General features: G+C 33.8%; 1 protein-coding gene across 5 annotated transcripts in view; it reads left to right on the top strand.

Moving 5' to 3' along the window:
• The window catches only part of ldb3b (LIM domain binding 3b), a 64,493-nt gene extending 53,267 nt beyond the window's left edge, over positions 1-11,226 (top strand). For 3 of the 5 annotated variants that reach the window (XM_049464576.1, XM_049464577.1, XM_049464578.1), the window contains exons 6-8: positions 8,176-8,342; positions 8,481-8,517; positions 10,449-11,226. In XM_049464576.1, coding sequence (XP_049320533.1) covers positions 8,176-8,342; positions 8,481-8,517; positions 10,449-10,545 — 301 coding nt within the window. In that variant the 3' untranslated portion in view covers positions 10,546-11,226. Of the gene's footprint in view, positions 1-3,183; positions 3,385-4,462; positions 4,493-8,175; positions 8,343-8,480; positions 8,518-10,448 lie in introns of all 5 variants that reach the window. The other 2 variants (XM_007259729.4, XM_007259730.4) reach the window with 1 other exon arrangement.
• Positions 11,227-19,924: the final 8,698 nt, after the last annotated feature.

The following is a 19,924-nucleotide window of genomic DNA, read 5'->3' as shown; positions in this document are numbered from 1 at the left end:
TAGTCCTTAAAGCAGTAGTCCTTAAATCAACAGTCCTTAAATCAGCATTCCTTAAATCAGCAGTCCTTAAAGCATTAGTCCTTAAAGCAGTAGTACTTAAAGCAGCAGTCCTTAAAGCGCAGTACTTAAAGCAGCAGTTCTTAAAGCAGCAGTCCTTAAAGCAGTAGTCCTTAAAGCAGCAGTCCTTAAAGCAGCAGTCCTTAAAAGCAGCAGTCCTTAAAGCAGCAGTCCTTAAATCAGCAGTCCTTAGAGCATTAGTCCTGAAAGCAGCAGTCCTTAAAGCAGCAGTCCTTAAAGCAGCAGTCCTTAAAGCAGCAGTTCTTAAAACAGCAGTCCTTAAAGCAGCAGTCCTTAAGGCAGTAATCCTTAAAGCAGCAGTTCTTAAAGCAGCAGTCCTTAAAGCAGTAGTCCTTAAAGCAGTAGTCCTTAAAGCAGCAGTCCTTAAAGCAGCAGTCCTTAAAGCAGTAGTCCTTAAGGCAGTAATCCTTAAAGCAGCAGTTCTTAAAGCAGCAGTCCTTAAAGCAGTAGTGCTTAAAGCAGCAGTCCTTAAATCAGCAGTTCTTAAAGCAGTAGTCCTTAAAGCAGTAGTCCTTAAATCAGCAGTTCTTAAAGCAGTAGTTGATACAAGTTGATTCATAAACAACTGTTTTAGCATAAATGATGGTAAATACTGTGTTTATTGAGTTAAAATCATTAAAAACCCTTATCATCAAAATACAAAATTGCACTCAGATAGTAGAGTCAGATTTTAATGTTACTTAAAAGGAAATATAAAAGTTGTCAGAAAACAATAAATGATTAAACATTTAGACTGAAATGGACGATTTTTATTTATTTTATATAAATGTATAACATAGCAACATGTCAGACATCTCATCATGAAGTTGTAGAGGTTCCTAATGGAGTTCTGTGATAATCCATCCCAAAATAGCTCTAATATTCTCAGTATATGGTCAAGTTGAAATAGTGCCTTATTAATGTAACAGTAGCCTGTTAGAGGGCCTGTAATGAAGAACAAAGGTGATCTGGCATCCTATAAATATGATAATATGATTGGTCGTCTTCACTGTGCCTCTACAGAATAGCAGCAGGTCACCTTCAGTGATGAGCCTCAATTTTAACTTAGTAATAATAAGTTCCCCTAATTGAAGAATCACCAGTGGATGTATTTTCCATGTACTGAATGTATTGAACTTGGATGATTCCTTGGTTGTGTGTGTGTGTGTTCAGTAATGCATTGGGAGATATACAGGATATTAATGAGAGATTCTGTGTATCGGACCTGAATAACTCTATGCATTATTCCTTTTCAGATTTGCTTGAGAATTTGGTTGCACATAACTATATATTTAACTAACGTATGTTTTTGAAAGCTTCACATGTAGTGTATACTAAATGCATAAATCAAGTGCATTGCTTATACAGTACATGTAACATCAGAGTTCATTTTTTGTCATGAAATCCATCAGCATCAATTATTTTGCTATGATGAATTGTGGTTGATCTGCATGCTATATGCTATGTGCTACCTTTGCCTTCATTCTCTGTAGGGATGCACTGAAAATATTTTGGCAGGCAAAAAAAATTGAAATATATAGAAAAGACTTATTATAAAAGTAATTATATAAAAATTATATATGACTCAGTGTTTTTCTCAGTGTTTCTGAGTCTTTTTAAGCAGCAGTAGCTGTCAAACACTCACACACGTCATACGGCAGGTTTAAGTTCATTTTTATGCTTTGCCAGCTCTATCATAAATGAAACGAAATAAAGCATTCTGAATCCCTATATCACACACTGAGTATCAGTTTACTACCCTTTCACAAACTGGTTGGAAGGACTAGGATAGTAATGCTAGCTGAGCTAAATTAGCATTAGCATTTGTTTATCAAAATACTGTCTGCAAATGTCTTAAATGACTTAAGTAGCACTGCTGAGGTAAGTGTTTCAATCGAATAGCACTACTGAAGTAAATTAATGATTAAAACAGCACTGCCGAGGCAAATGTATCAATCAAATAACACTACTGAAGTAAATTCATGATTAAAACAGCACTTCTGAGGTGGATGTATTGTGCTCTGTTGGTTTGTCTGCTGGGACATTTGTTTAAATTGTAGTTTTTATTAGCCTTTTCTTTAAAAATGAAGACAAAATACATTTATGCTATTTATCCTTTATTCAGTTGTAAAATAAAGTGACAAAATTAATTAAAAATGCATAAAAACGTGTTCAATATTGTGTAAAATGTTTTAATTTTGTTTGGTTTCACTTTTTAATTTCAATGCATCTCTAAATCTCTGTTTGGATTTTTACTGAATACTAAATACCGAAGTTTTCATGCAATTTTTCATTTATTTTGTCACTTTTTTCTTCACTACTGAATAAATACAATTGCCCAAATGCATTTTGTCTTCATTTTCAAGGAAGAGGCTATTACAAAACTACAATTTAAATAAATGTCCAAGCAGACAAACCAACAAAGCACAATACATTCACCTCAACAGTGCTTTTTTAATAATGAATTTACTTCAATAGTGCTATTCGATTGATACACTAACCTCAGCAGTGCTGTTTTAGTCATGAATTTACTTCAATAGTGCTATTTGATTGATACACTAACCTCAGCAGTGCTGTTTTAGTCATGAATTTACTTCAGTAGTGCTATTTGATTGATACACTAACCTCAGCAGTGCTGTTTTAGTCATGAATTTACTTCAGTAGTGCTATTTGACTGGTACACTAACCTCAGCAGTGCTGTTTTAGTCATGAATTTACTTCAATAGTGCTATTTGATTGATACACTAACCTCAGCAGTGCTGTTTTAATAAAATAGCCCAAATTCATTTTGTCTTCATTTTCAAGAAAAAGGCTATTACAAAACTTCAATTTGAACATATTTCGGTGCATCTCTAAGTCTCAGTTTGGACAGTACAGTACTAGTGTGATATGGCTTGTTATAAATAGTAAACTACAGATATCTGAATGAAATCGTATTGTTATATTTGTAAAGGTAAGTCATTTTTTATTCGGCTACAATAACGATAATCCACTATTGTTTATTATCCACTCTTTCTGTTCAAATCTCTCTCACCAACAAACCACCCACCTCCCAAACCCAAACCTGCACACTCCCTCCTCCTCTTCCTCCTCCTCCTTCCTCACCACCCTCCCGACCAATCACAGCCAAGAGTACATCCCCAGCTTCAACCCCATTGCACTGAAGGACTCTGCTCTGTCCACTCACAAGCCCATAGAGGTGAAGGGTCCTGGGGGTAAGGCCACCATCATCCACGCCCAGTACAACACTCCCATCAGCATGTACTCACAGGACGCCATCATGGACGCCATCGCCGGCCAGGCTCAGGCCAGAGGAGGAGATATGACGTGAGTTTTTAAAAACAATCATGAAAATAGGTACGGTGAATTATGGGAAATTAGGACCAAGATAATCAAGCAAAGAGCCAAATCTGTAATACTGATCTGAAACTTTCAGGGCCCTATTGTACACCCTGCACTGAAAAAAATGATGAGTAAAATTTACTTTAAAAAGGTTTCGCATAAATTTAACAAGTAACTTCAACTCGAATTCAAGACTTAAAAGTTACATAGTAAATTGCAGAGTAAATAAGTGAACTAAATTTCAGTCAGTCCTTTCTTTTAGTAACCTTTACCTAATTACAGTTACTTTATTTATACAATATTACTCTAAAATTATTTATGATACGTAATTTATTATAATTCCTGAAATTTAAATATTTTTCTCAGTAGAGGAACGAGTCCACAGTGTGAACAAGCTGGTTAGTTTCCTCTACTATGAAACGCAGAAGCACTGCACTGTTAAAATAGCAATCTGCCAAAGTCAGAGCATACCCGGCTCTTAAAGTGAATGGCAAGTGATACACTGATTGGTTTATTTCACGTTACGACCAGAATTTACCACACCCATGATTAAATAATTAAAGAGAATTAGTACGGGCCTTTTGTTCATTTCGAACTGTGCAAGGTGTACTTTTCCCATCGTTATGATAGCAAAGACAAACCGACACACCCTAAATCAATCTACATGGTGCACAGCTGATGGCTCACCTATGGATAGATGCTAAACAGGGCTCAAAAAAGGTAGACTAAAAGAAAAATTTGGGGTAGAGTAAATATCGTTGCTGTTCTATAAAAGCCAAAATATCTCCAAAAGAGCAACTTGTATGTATTATGTGTATTGTGTATATAAAGTGTGTATTTGTATCATGAGTGTGCGTCAACCTCATCTGTCCTTTACTTTCCCTCCAACTTCAACTTCCGATCACTCCATCCACAACCAACCACTCAACATCTCAACCAACCAACCAACCAACCAACCACACAATATCCTCATCCCTGCTCCACACTGCTTGTCCCCTCCCCCTTGTGTGACACGGCCCCATGTTGCCCCTCCCCACCCCGGCTCCCCCCCCGCGGCTCTCAGTGAGGAGGCTGCTGCTGGATCTCCATTGGCGTAAGTCTATGCAGAACCATCTCATACGCTCAGTTCTCGTCTTCTCATCTCAAATGTGCTTCCATCATTATCCAGGGTTGGTTGCACCCAACATCACCAACATATGCTCTTTCCCATTGAGCAGGAATCTAAAAGCGGCGAGAGTGTTCAGTTGTAGCACAAAAAACGAGCCAAAGAGTCTAAAAGTGTCAAGAGTGCTCAGTTGTAGCGCAGAAAATGGGCCAAAGAATCTAAAAGCGGCAAGAATGCTTAGCTGTAGCACGGAAAATGGACCAAAGAATCTAAAAGCAGCAAGAATGTTCAGTTGTAGCGCAAAAAAACGGGCCAAAGAGACTAAAAGTGTCAAGAGTGCTCAGTTGTAGCGCAGAAAACGGGCCAAAGAGTCTAAAAGTGGCGAGAGTGCTCAGCTGTAGCGCAGAAAACAGGCCAAAGAGTCTAAAAGCGGCGAGAGTGCTCAGCTGTAGCGCAGAAAACAGGCCAAAGAGTCTAAAAGCGGCGAGAGTGCTCAGCTGTAGCGCAGAAAATGGGCCAAAGAGTCTAAAAGTGGCGAGAGTGCCCAGTTGTATCGCAGAAAACAGGCCAAAGAGTCTAAAACACTACAAATGTAATCAGTTGCCGTATTAAAAGAGTATAATATTAAGAGACATTATGGTACGAAACATTAATTAGAAAATTCTAGTATACACAGCACTGTCAAAGATAGATATAACTCAAGTAAAACGGTGTGTAAATAATAGTAATTAAAAAAATGTATTATTATAAGTGGTATATTTTATTATTTGTTTTATTACAGAATCTGTGGCCCATGACTGCACATGTATTTCTCCTTCTGGCCCCAACAAAAAAAAAGTTTGGACACCTCTGGCATAGAGTAATGCATTTGGATATTGTTTATGCTATTTTAAATATACGCTCAAGAATAATAATATAATTATATGTTTAAATATCTAAGAAGGTGCCAGGATGGTGGTCTGCAGTGAACATTATGGGTTCAGATACTTGGACTACAGTATAAGGGAATGATGATCTGAGTACACCTTTGTCCTGTCATGATAGCTTTGAAGCTTAAAAAATGCATGCTTATGTGAATTAATATGGCTGTAAATATGAGTGTTTAAAATATATTAAAAGGGAAGACAATAAGATTAACAAGATTAAAGTGGCACAATATTCATCATCAGGTTTTAAATATGTTGCACAAAACTTATGCACAGGTAACCAAAACAAATGTTTGTCACACACACACACACACCTGCCTTCACGATTTAAACTGCAGAGCGATGTGGTATTGCGGAGGCAATGCATAGAGATTTGGTCATAGGTTGCCAAGTCAATGAAAAACATTAGTTAATTTAGAACTTCATGCCAGCAACGCACCTCAAAAAAATTATTGGCTAATAATTGTGGATCTATTTTAGCCAGTATTCCTCAACGTAAAATTTTGAAGACTTAAAGCAGCACTAGGTAGGATTTCCTTAATTTTTGATCTTTTTGAAGAAGTAAAATTACAGCTTGAAACTCACTGCAGCGCTGCATTGAGGTGTAATAGGAGGAATAGTGGTGCTTTCGTGTCTGTGCCGGAGCTCCTCTGAGCTCAAACCAGACTCTGTAAGTTTTCCAAGGTGGTCGCGACCAAACGCTCACGAGAACTGCGACCTGCTTTCCGACCTCTAACAGTTCTACAAGGACTACTGGTTCACTCTTTACAAACTAACATACAGACATTCTGGCAGAAGCTGAAAAGAGACCGAATATGTCTGTGAAAGCCAGAAAACGAGAAAGAGAAACTAATCCACCTGAAACATTTATTACACTCTACAACTGTAGGGGAAACCCACGAACACAAAATCTCAGTCCTACCTAGTGGAGCTTTAATAAATCCCTCCATATACAGTCCATAGTATCATGTGAAGATTAAGATAATTTGGAGAAATCTCTGTGTTTAAGGGACAGTGCTGACAGTCAGTATTCTGGTGGATGCTGATGATCTTCAGGCCTCAGGTGGTGGGACTGCATTAAAAACATTAAAAGCTGTACGGATTCTGTAATGGAAATTATTCAGGAACAGTTCAGAAACACTTCCTGAAATCATAACTGTCTGTTTATCGTACTGTAATCCTGCAGAGAAGAACCCACATGTCAGTACCATCCAGAATTGGCGTCATCCTCTCTGGGCCAAAACTCCTGTATGTGTTGCTTCCATCAGCTTCTGAATGAGTCACTTTTAAACATCTGTATTTAGGAATTTTCTGAATCCATCTCTGCCCTGTCACAATAGCATCACTGGACACGTGCTTTAGGATTTCAGGATAATTCACTTGTGGAAAAAAGTATACTAAAATTATGCTGAAATAGGTCTGTTCTGTCTGTATTTTTGAAACAATCATTTGTACTTAATTACTACTTGTTTGTAAATGTATACTGAGTATTAATATATAATAATAATAATAATAATAATAATAATAATAATAATAATAATCACATTAATTTTGAGGAGTGACCTATATTAACCAGTAAAAACAAAAAAAAAACTAATTTGTAAATTAAATTAATTTTTTAAATCTGAAAAAGTCCTTTTACCTACCTTGAATAATTAAACATTAAAATACAGCATAATTTTAACACATGAAAATTCATAAAAATCACACTTTAAATTATTTATCAACACAAAATGAATGTTTTTGGTAGCGAATTTCACTCCTTTTATTGCACAGTTTTATTGCAGAGATGTAGGCTCCTAGAACGCATTTAGTAACAGTATAGTTTTATCATAAAATAATACTAAGTATATATTTTTATTAAGTATATCACCAGTACAAAATTAGCACAGCCAAATAAAGCATACTTTTTAAAGTATACTGAAATACAGATTAAGCAGGAAATAATGTAAGTACAAAAAGTATACTATAATATACTTATTCCTCATATAGTTCAAGTTCAGCATTATTATATTTAACCCTTGTGAGGTGTTCGGGTCTGTGGGACCCGTTTTCATTTTTCATCAAATGATACTAAAAATATATTTTTTCTAACTCAAACTCATTGGCATTGGCTCATTTTTTGTGAAAAACATATATCAAAACACATTTTCGATAAACACACACTGTACACCCCCCCCCCCCCCTCCCCCCCCCACACACACAGTTATATTACATACAGTATGTTTGGCCAAGGGCTAATAAACATTGCTTCATTTGTAAATTTGAAACTAAACACATTTTCTACTCATATCTTGAGTTTAATTCATTTTCTTTTACATTTTATTTAAAAAATAATAAAAAAGAGTAGCACTTTTTGAAAGAAATGTAACATAAGAAAGGTAAAGGGCAAATATTAACCATGTAAGCTGTTTATATTGCTTGCAATTTAGGTGAAGCAAGCATGTGTAAAGCATTTTAATGTAAAATTGCTTAATTTTGCTGAATTAAATACAAGTAACAAAGGAAACGAGTAACAAAAATATGAACACCACACAAGGGTTAAATGTAGAACTTTTTACAAGGGAATTAACTTGCACACTTCAACAGAACTATATAGTAATATAATAAAAATATGATTTTAATTGGTATTGCTTCAAATTTTATAGAAAAGGTTCTGTCTCTTGTAGATAAATAGTATTATTAAGAAATTAGATTAATTAAATTTTTTATTAACAACCTTTTTCTTTTGTTTTTGGGGGACAGTTCACTCCCCATTAAAGATCCTCTGGTGGACAGTGCCTCCCCAGTTTACCAGGCTGTGATAAAGCCAGAGGAGAGGGAGAACGAGCTTTCTGAATGGGCTCGCCGTGCAGCCAACCTGCAGTCCAAGTCCTTCCGCATCCTCGCCCACATCACAGGGACCGAGTACCGTGAGTACCGGCCCTTTATTGGTGCCATATTGTGTGGTTATATACAATGATGTCATCCATTTAACTAGCAAGTAGCAAGATTTAATGTTATCGCTGACATCTTCTGATTTATGAAGATTTATCTTGTGTTATTTTCAGTGCAAGACCCAGATGAGGAGGCTCTGAGGAAATCAAGGTATTTTTCTACAGGCTGCTCTGCTTTGTTGCTATGTACTGATATGCCAGATGTCATGGGACAGGAACTAGTATTGTTCCCCACAGAAGCAAAAGAGTGTAAACTCTTTGATGTTATACTATGGAATGTCAAGGAGTATTAAATACCCGAATACACCACTCACACAAAAAAAGAAAAAGGTAAAAAATGTATTAAACTATAAACATTATAAATAATAGAAATACAGTTCCAGTCAAAAGTTTGGACGCACCTCTTCTCATTCAATGTTAAAAAAAAAGTGTTAAACAAACCAGAATATGTTTTATACTTTAGACTCCACTAAGTATGTTTCGGAGAGACGTGTCATCTGCTGGTGTTGATCCACTGGGTTTTATTATCAAGTCTAAAGTCAGTGCAGTTTTGTTTTCCTGAGAAAATCTTACAGCACTTCATGCTTCCCTCTGCTACTGACAACTTTTGTGGAGATGCGGATTTCATTTTCCAGCAGGACTTGGCACACTGCCCACAATACTGCCAAATGTACCAATTGGTCTGAGACACTGATTTTTTTTTTTTTTTTATTGGTTGTAAGCCAAAATCATCATCAATAAAAAAAAAAAAAAAAACACTTAAAATGAATCAATCTGTGTTTAATACATCTATATAATGTATGAGTTTCACATTTTAAACTGCATTACTGAAATAAAGTAACTTTTCAATGCCATTCTAATTTGTTGAGATGCATTAGTACATACTGCTGTCCCCTTACTTTAGGCATGTCAGTGTATTATGCTTAGTATCAGCTGCATGGGCCTAGACTTAGCTAAAAGTACTTCTTAACCCTCCTATTATGTTCATTTGTCAGGAACAGCAATGGTGTTGCAGGGTTAATTTGACCCGGTGCTTAATGTTTAATTATCCAAAAGATGTCTGAACCCCCCCCCCCCCCCCCAAAAAAAAAATCCTTACAAGAAATGTAAATATTCTATTACTAACTCCATTACTAATTATTCTATCACTATTTAGTGCAGTGGCTTTCCTTACCTTTAACAGGTAATGCTTCAATTAGAATAATTCACTAATTTTTCATAAAAAAAACTTTATTACTTTTAAAAGACCAACATATAAAACAGTAGTTTTACATAACATTAAAACATAACATTGCAATTTTGTTTTAGTTTTAGTTTTTTCAGGGGGTGTTTGGTAGCAAATATGTGAGATGAACCACTTTCATATTATATGTTGATTACACTAATTAACCCTTGTGTGGTGTTCGGGTCTGTGGAACCCGTTTTCATTTTTCATCAAATGATAGTAAAAAAATATTTTTTTCTAACTCAAACTCATTGGTCATTGGCTCATTTTTTGTGAAAAACATATCAAAACACATTTTCGATAAACACACACTGTACACCCCCCCCCCCCCCCCCCACACACACACACATTTATATTACATACAGTATGTTTGGCCAAGGGTTAATAAACATTGCTTCATTTGTAAATTTGAAACTAAACACATTTTCTACTCATATCTTGAGTTTAATTCATTTTCTTTTACATTTTATTTAAAAAATAATAAAAAAAAAAGAGTAGCACTTTTTGAAAGAAATGTAACATAAGAAAGGTAAAGGGCAAATATTAACCATGTAAGCTTGTGTTTATATTGCTTGCAATTTAGGTGAAGCAAGCATGTGTAAAGCATTTTAATGTAAAATTGCTTAATTTTGCTGAATTAAATACAAGTAACAAAGTAAACGAGTATCAAAAATATGAACACCACACAAGGGTTAACGCAAGCAGAAGAAGTTTCATACTGAAACAATAAATACTTTTAACTATTTCTCCTAGACCTTCAAACTTTACAATGTTAAAATTGACACGGAACATAACAGGAGGGTTTGATAAAAATTTGACTTTTAAATATAATATTTCTCCATTGCTTTACTCCGCAGGGAGAGGTTTGAATCAGAAGTTAAAGGCCCGCGATTCGCCAAATTGAAGAACTGGCACCACGGCCTGTCTGCACAGATCCTGAACATACAGGAGTGAGGGCTTCCGAAGGATGATGGACAGAATGATGGGTTAGTGAGGCAGCAGGTCAGGTGAAGGAGAAGAAAGGCTACAGTGATGAGGAACGGTTGTAAAGGAAGGAGGAGTATTGTAGTGACCGCTTTATGAGTTAAAGCATTAGAGTAGTGCATAAGCGAATATGAAAAGCTCTCATTAGTGTTTCACATTAATGTGTCAGTATGTCTAATGTAGCTTCCTGCCATTAAGAAGAGGCAGTGCTCTTTTTCTTTTTCTTTTTCTTTTTCTTCATATTCTTTTCTTTTTCTTTCCTTTTCTTTTGGCTGTTTATCCTAAATTAAAATGAATCGTTGATGTACAAAGACTAAAGAATAGAGAAGCATAAGTAGTAATAGAAAAAAATACTGTATACTATGCAATGCACTGCCATATCTCATGCAAACATATATTAATCTAATGTACTGTTCTTCATGTGAATAAAACATTATTTCTTTTATCCAAATCAACAAGATATGTGTTGTCAGTACCAAGTTTCGTCGTGTGATTTTTTTTTTTTTTTTGTGAGTTTTAGTTTGTCTTTATCAGCTGTACATGCACACATACATACATATATATATACATATTGCCACGGTTATGCAAAAAATACAAATTCTGTATCAAAACTTCACTGGAAATCTTCCAATAAAAATATATTTAAAAATATTTTGTTTCTAGTATTTTTATTTGTCCATTTGTCATTAAAAATGACAATGAATAAATCAGGGGTTCTCAAATTATCTCAGCCCAGGACCCACATTTTCTCATGGTAATTAAGTCACGACTCACTTTTATAGTCACTTTTAACTTAAATTTATATATATATATATATTTTTTAAATAGCCTTCAAAAATCCATTTAAACATACAAATGCATGCAAAGTAAATTTAAGACAGTTTTATTAAAAAAAAAAAAATAATAATAATAATAATTGAGGAGGAACATGAAAACTACTACTATAAAAAAATAAAAAAGTTACTACAATTGAAATTAAAGATCTAAATAAATAAATAAATCAATAAAAAAGTTATATTTCATTTTTTTTTGCATATCTGCATTCAGAGCACATTAGAAATAAACTCTATCTCCTTTTTTTACTAATATAAAAGATGAGTTCAAAATCAGAGGAGCATTAATTATTTTTATTATATTTTATTATTATTTTTAAGTGTATATATTTTTTATAAGCTGTAAAGAACTTGTCCATGACCCACCAGTTCAGAATCACTGGTACAAAAAATAACTGTCATGAAATTCTAACACAGCAAAAAACAAAGCTGTGAAATTCAATTATAATAATAATATTTGCAATATATTGAAATATTTAATATTTTTTGTGTGTGGGACATGGATATTAGGATTTATACTGTGTGTAAGACGTACAGATATATTATACGTGCAGATAATAAGTGAATTAGAACTAGATTTGGTTAGGAATTAGGAATTTGAAAAGAAAAGTTAGTTTTTTGTTGTACAAGAAAAAGTGGCTGTAGGAAAAATCTTCACTCCAAATGAACTTTGTCAGATATATTGAGATTTATAATCCTATTAAAACATTTTTTCTCTAAAGACTACACATGAGATCATTTCCATTGCTCACTCAGTACAGTAGGTGGCAGCAATAAACCATACAAGCAGAATTTCATCAAAATGTTTAGTTTTTTCCACTGTCACACGTATTGTAATGGGAACTGACTACACTATAGCATTTTTTCTAACAAGAGGAACTTCTGAACATTTTATATAAATGTAATTATACTGAATAAATATATATTTTTATTATATATTTAAATATATAAAACTGGTGACTCATGTGCTACAGAGAAAACTGACTGAGAAAATGCTTATATATGCAAAGATGTCATCTAAGCAAAAGTCCAAAATATAAACCATTTTCTGGTTTGTTTAACCCCTTTTTTATATATTTACTTTTTTATATCAAAAGAAAGATATGTACATGATTACAACATATAGAACATGATACAAAATATCATGTAATATATATTTTGTATATACACAAGTAAGATGTATGGCATAAGTAAAATTAAATCTAAATAATAAACATGAGAAACACATCCATACTTCTAATAACATTTTAAAAATGTTTTGTTTTTTGCTTGTTTAGGAGTTTAAATGTGTTTAAATCAAACTCCTCCATGTCTGTAGTTTTTGAAGTAAGCTAAATTAAATGGATTGCAATATTATAATATATGGAAATGGACAAGGCACATGCAAACTATAATATATTTATATTTATTTTATATATATTTCTTTTTACATATGAACTTTAAAAAATATATGTATATATATATATATATATTTTTTGTTGTTGTTAATGAGTTTCAATGTATTAAAATCAACTCTCAATACCAATAGTTGTTGAAGTAAGTTTAACTAAATGAACATTTGAACATATATTGAAAATGGATGTGATTATTATTATTTTTTGTCTTATCATTCTGTGTTTGAAAAGTGTACGGTATTAAAAAATAAGGACATAACGCTCAACCTATAATGCAGGTCCTTTTCTTAGTATATAAAAACAGATTAGGCAAGTAAAATTGTAAGTAGACGTAGAAAAAGTATACTTTAGTTATTCCGCATATAGTTTAAGTTCACTATTATTATATTTAAAAACAACTTTTACACAAGGAAATCAACTTGCACACTTCAACAGAATTGAGTAATACTAGTGCATCTCAAAAAAATAGAATATAATTGAAAAATCAAAATGTAAAACTCTTTCATATTATATATACACAGCCAATTAAAAAAAAATCAGTGTCTCAGAAAATTATATATATAAAATTGATATATACATATAAAATTATAAAATATTATATACGACCTATTGTTACGTTTGACAGTGTGGGCAGTGTGCCAACTCCTGCTGGAAAATAAAACCCTCACCTCTATATCGAACCTCTATCTATATTTTGGATGTTTATGAGTTTAAATGTGTTTAAATGAAACTCCTCCATTCCTGAAGTTGTTGTACACGAGGTGGCGCCCGGACCCTCCGCAGCGCAGCGCGGCTCTGGCCCCGCCTCTCCCCGGGCTGTGCGCGCTGCTGGCCGGCTGCAGTGATTGGAGGGCGGGCTGCTCGGGCTGCGGGTCTGTCTGCGCAGCGCAGGAGAGGAATGCGGCTCCAGCAGTGCGGAGAGACGCGGAGGCTCAACCTGGACAAAAACACCCGCAGGAACCGGATTAAACGCCTTTAAACTACGGCAGGAGTGACTGTGAGACCCGCGAGTACACTGCGGCGTGTATCGGGGGAGGCGGACACCGGCTGGGGGCACTCTGTCCGCGGGGAAGCGGCGGCGGATTCCCGGGGTGACGAAAAAAAGGTGAGCGGGGATTCCGGATCTTCTGCTGGAGGAAAGTTTCAGGGATAGGTACAGTGTTACAGCAGTGTGTGTGTGTGTGTGTGTGTGTGTGTCTGTGTGTGTTCTTATAGGTTCTATTTTTTACATGTTTGTTTGTAATGCTTGTAGTTTAGTAGTTTAAACTCTAAATTTCCATATTACAGTCATTTGATCTTAAAAAACAAACAAAAAATGTTGTTTGTTTTCGTGTAACTTTCACTTTTGCACAGCAGCTTTCTTACCTTAGGATTAACCTAAAACCACACTAATAATACCAAAAGTCGTGGCTTATTTCCGTAAGTATTGTCTTTCCTCACCTCATGCTATGTGTAAAGTTTGGATGAGGGGGGATAATGGTGCAGGGTTGTTTTTCACAAGCTGGGCTCATCAGCCCCATAAACATTGATACACTATCATTGAAAAGTTACTTTACTTCAGCAATTTTGTTTAAAATGTTAAACTCATATATTATTATAGATGTATTACACATCATAAGCCATAAGTATTCACTTTCCTCATCTCTCTGTGCTATGTTTAAAGTTTGGATGAGGGGGGATAATAGTGCGAGGTTGAGCCCCATAAACACATTCCTAAACCTAAAATCACTTCAGCATTGTCATCGATGTACATTGTGCACATGTGCAATAGTCACATCATAGGACGTGTCTTGTGAGTGTCTTGTGCAATGGTATATTACTTTTTACTTATTTAAAAAAAAGCTTTAAAACAAAAGGACAATTTACACTGTTATTTTGACAAATATACCAGATTCAGATTATATCAGCCTAATATCATGGATTTTACTCCAATCTTTGATACACTGATGACATATTAATGTTATCTATATTATGCTGGATCTTAGATTTCTGGAGAAATCTGGTGAACGAAACTATAGTTTATATATATATATATATATATATATATATATATATATATATTATATATTTATATATATTACAAAATATTGTAATATATATTGCAAATTAGCCTTTAGTCATTTTAAGACTGTTAAATGCCCCTGACATAATGATGATAAAATAGCATAACAAAGCAATTATACCCTTTTAAACACAAGAACATTTTAATAAGACATAGTTTGGGAAATACCTATGTTGACTGTATACAATCAGTAAAATCGAAGCTATCACAATATTTCAAGTAATTTTTGTGACAAAATGTTTTTTTTATTTAAAATTTATTTCAAGAATATACTACTGCAACAAAATAAATATTATTAATAAATGGTTCATTTAGTGTAAGTATAACAATGTCATACATTCAGTCTTGCTTTACTGTCTATTGTTTATAAATCTTTGTAATATTATTGCATTCAAGATTATCTCAGGGTGTCACATTTAATATGAAAGTATGGAATTTTTCTATTGTTTCATGATGATGATAATATCATGTACAATAACATATGGCACAGAGTAATACTCTTTTCAAATAATGTAATGTAATGTAAACGTAATACTGAAATACTAATATTTGAAATGGTGCAGAGCCTCATCCAGCAGGGCCATATCAGAAATAACTCTAAACACACTGCAGCTTTTCTTCTGTGTTCTGAAGAAGGTGCTTTTATAGAAAGTGTGTCTTTGATATTTAAGCCACTGTAAAGTAGAGGTGGGACAATCAATACATCAGTATTGTGATATATTGTATCGAATGTATCTTATCGATACATGGTGTCAAATTCTGTTAAACTGACACCAATAAATCAATAATTCCTGGTATTTACTTATTTAGGAGCATTGTATTCTTTTTTCAGTAACACAGATCATGTAGAGAATTGTCTTATATATATATATATCAAGATATATCGGGAATCACAGTATCGAGGTGTCATATTAGTAGATTGATACTAGTATATTAGTAGATTGATATTAGTATATTAGTAGATTGATATAGCATTATTGTGTAGTATATACCTTATAGTATTAGTGTGTAGTAGTCTTGGGCGGCATACGGGAAACCGGAGGGGAAATTAAAACTGGTATACATTTTTCACATTAAGCGCTGTGTAGAACGGCACCACCAAAGAAGCAGATATAGCTCGCTAGCTAACACTAGCCTGTTAGCATAATAAGCTAATACACTAGAGTGACGGTAGCTCAGCACCGTGGTTTCAAAAGCTTGTCCTGCTTCATCCTGCCTGGAAAAATGAGAACAGCACTTTATCTGAGGAGATCCTGCTGCTGTTCCTCACTGTATGAGTGTTTTTATCCGAGTATAATAGAAAAACAACACCAAACAGCAATTTTTACTCAGAAAAGAGATAAATGGAACTGCACAGTTGATCCACAGCTCAGAAAAAAAGATTCCTCTCATCCCCCCTGAATACAGAAGCAATTATTCAGCACAAATGATAAAACTCCATAAAACTCTGGATACGATATGAAAATAAACTTCAAGAGCAATAACTATAGCCCTGTTTAATATATTAATGCTGTAGCTTGAAGGATAATATTAATGCACACTGAATTGAATGTATTTGTTAACTGGAGAAAAAAGGAAACTGTGGCTTATTTTAATACTGTAATGCCTCTTAATGGCTTCAATAATAACATATTGTAAATTGATATTAAACATGTGGCTTACTTGTGCAATAGAATAGAACTTACAGAAATATATCTTTTGAATACTTAAACATTGAGTATTTTAGGTCTGTTTAATGCATTTATGGAACTATTTAAAATGTTTAGTTTTGTAAAGGAAGTCATGTTAAAGTTGTATAAGCTAAATTTAAGGTCTATTGTTTATATTCTTCAGCTGTTTTTTTCTAATAATGAAGTCTGATTTCTTCATATATTGTATAATTTTGTGGAACCTTAATTTAAACCCTTAATATTTTATTATATTATATGTACTCCTAACAATAGAGTAAGTCACAAATCTATATAAAAGCACAGTCATATAAAAAATAAAAATAAATAATAAATTAAATCAAATAATAAAAATACGGTGATATACCTTGAAAATGTCAGAATCTTAAAAAAATAGGTAGTGATATAAATTTTTGGTGATGCTGCCCAGCACTAGTGTGTAGTGAATATATATCTTTATAGTATTAGTTTGTAGTATATAACTTGTAGTGTTAGTGTTTAGTAAGGGTGGGCAATATTATATGGTATACAATATATCGTAACACAGAAATATCATGATATTAAAAATCCATATTGTGATAATAGAGATGTTCTGTCTTAAAAGTAGTCTATTATTTACTGTGAAGCTTTAGGTGTATTTATTGTATAATTGTTTTAGTTTGCAGTTTATATGCATGCACTAAATATTCTGCAATATTATTTGCTGCATTATATTATTTTATGCTATATTATTTATTTTGCCACATTATGATTATTCTGTTATACTATTATACTATATTCCTGAAATTAATTAATTATTTTTCTGTTTTCCTACATCACCAAGTATATAGTTATCGCAAAAATACCCTGAAATATCGTGATATTATTTTAGAGCCATATCACCCACCCCTAGTGTTTAGTTTGCAATTGGGACGCAGCCACTGTTTTCTAGTGTTTTTTTCTTTTTCTTTCTGTCTTTCTTTTTTCAAGGGTTGCTTGGAGTGACTGTGTCTTCCTCTGCTGAATCTGTGTCTCAGTCCCCCCTAACACACACACACACACACACACACACACACACACACACACACACACACACACAGCGAATCGACTTCTGATTAGTCCCCAGGGCCCTTACAAATGGAGGCTGAGATAAATCTCCCGGTCAGACCCAAGGCTCCATATATCTTGATTGGCTGCTGCTGGGCTGGATTCTGTGCTCCAGCAGAAAGAGGAGAAAAGCTCAGAGGGAGAGCCAGAGCCTCAGACCGGGCCGAGTGGGCCGGGCCGGCCTCCTGGCTCTGCTGTGAAACCCTCCTCTTTTTTTAGTGCCAGTGTTCGGAAACACAAATAGACTTTAATGCCTATGGTTTATTTTCCCTGTCTCAACACAGCGAATATGAATAGACTGTGGAGTAAACACCGGGCCGGTCTCAGCTACTTAGATCTGGAAGTCGTTTTCAGAAACCCGTAGCTGATTGGGCGAGCAGAAAAAAAAAACACATCAAAAGAAAATGCAGTGTGCCAGTTTTCTTATTTGTCTGTTTTTTTGCTTTGTAGTGTCTGAGGAGAGAGTCAGATTGATGATAGTATGATTGTGGAAATGCTTTGCTGTCTGTGTGTATAGGCTGGTTGGTTTGTCTGTCTGTCTGTCTGTCTGTCTGATAGTAGTCTATTTGGATTGTGGCTTTGTATCCTCTAGTGTAAAAAAAAAAAAAGTATATTAAAGTAGGGGTGGGCGATATGGCTCTAAAATAATAATCACAATATTTCAGGGTATTTTTGCGATAACGATATACTTGGCGATATAGGAAAACAGAAAAATAATTAATTAATTTCAGGAATATTTTATAATAGTATAACAGTATAATCATAATGTGGCAAAATAAATAATATAGCATAAAATAATATAATGCAGTAAATAATATTGCAGAATATTTAGTGCATGCATATAAACTGCAAACTAAAACAATTATACAATAAATACACCTAAAGCTTCACAGTAAATAATAGACTACTTTTAAGACAGAACTGCCCTATTATCACGATATGGATTTTTAATATCATGATATTTCTGTGTCACGATATATTGTATACAATATAATATTGCCCACCCCTATATAAAAGTATACTTAGCAGTAGTGCTGTGTGATATGACGATAAATATCGTGGGTACGATAGAAAAGTGTTTATCGTGCTACTTACCTTCTATCGTCCCTATCGTTTCTACAGTAATTTCGTCAATTATTCGTGCAAATATATAAAATAGGCTACGATGAAATGTATTGGCGTGGTCACTTTGCATAAACTCGGTTTATATAAGTGATAATAAAGTAATCTTCGCCAAAAAAAGCTTCATAATGTAGTTTTGCAACATGACGCTGCTTTACGTTATTTGACGGACACTTTAAAAAATGTTAATTGAGTTTATTTTGATAACTCAAATTAAATACCTGTATAATTTAAAAAAATTAGCTACTGCATCTACCTTTTTCTACCCTATCTGTTTTCATTTGATACATATATTGCTGCACTAAAAGTTAGTAATTCTCATTTGTGAAAGTTGGTTTAATGTCACTTTAAAGAAATAAAGTTGGATCAAAGTAAGTAATGATATTATTTTGTCATATTTTTCAAAGAATAACTGAAAACATACTCAAATGTGGTTTATCATGATATATATCGTTATTGTGATATATGATTTATCCCATATCGGCCAGCACAACTAAGCATCATTATGCTTGTAGCCACATTATGAATCAGTATATTTAAAAGTGTGCTAAAATGGAACAACGCTTTTTATACTAATTTAACTGTATAAAAATAGAACAAAAGTCTTACTTAAATTGTACTAAGTGTACTTAACTGTACAAAAATGGAACTATTTTAAATATACTTAAGTAGCATTTAAACATACTAATTTACTTTAACTTTAAAAATAAGTAGTAGTAATTTAATTTACTTTCTAAAACATTATACATGAAACATTGTACTACTGAAACTATTGACGTTTTTAACACATTTGGCTAAAAGTGTCCAAAAGTATATTTGGGAATAAGTATTTTAGAAGTATACTAAATTACATTAAACTAAAAATTAATTTCATAGCAGTCTATTTTTTTTAAATACACTATATTGTACTTTTTAAAATGTATGATCAAAGTTTACTTTCAAACTTTTAATATATTTTAGGTAAGTACGTGCGATGTCACTTAAGGCAATTAAATCAAACACGTCATGTTGCAGTGCTTTGATTCTCGACACAAGAAGTAGATACACAGCGCTGTGTCTGTGTGAGTGACAGACTGCTGCTGCCTGAGAAGTGTGAGGGGGAGGGGAAGGAGTAAACACGATGTAGCTGCATGGCCTCCATACACATGGTTGGGCACGTGCTTGTAAACGTGAGCACATGTTGAA

The sequence above is a fragment of the Astyanax mexicanus genome, chromosome 15 (assembly GCF_023375975.1).
Source record: "Astyanax mexicanus isolate ESR-SI-001 chromosome 15, AstMex3_surface, whole genome shotgun sequence".
Classification (NCBI taxonomy): domain Eukaryota; kingdom Metazoa; phylum Chordata; class Actinopteri; order Characiformes; family Acestrorhamphidae; genus Astyanax; species Astyanax mexicanus.
The sequence above is the reverse complement of the archived record's forward strand: the minus strand, read 5'-3'. Positions and strand labels throughout refer to the sequence as shown.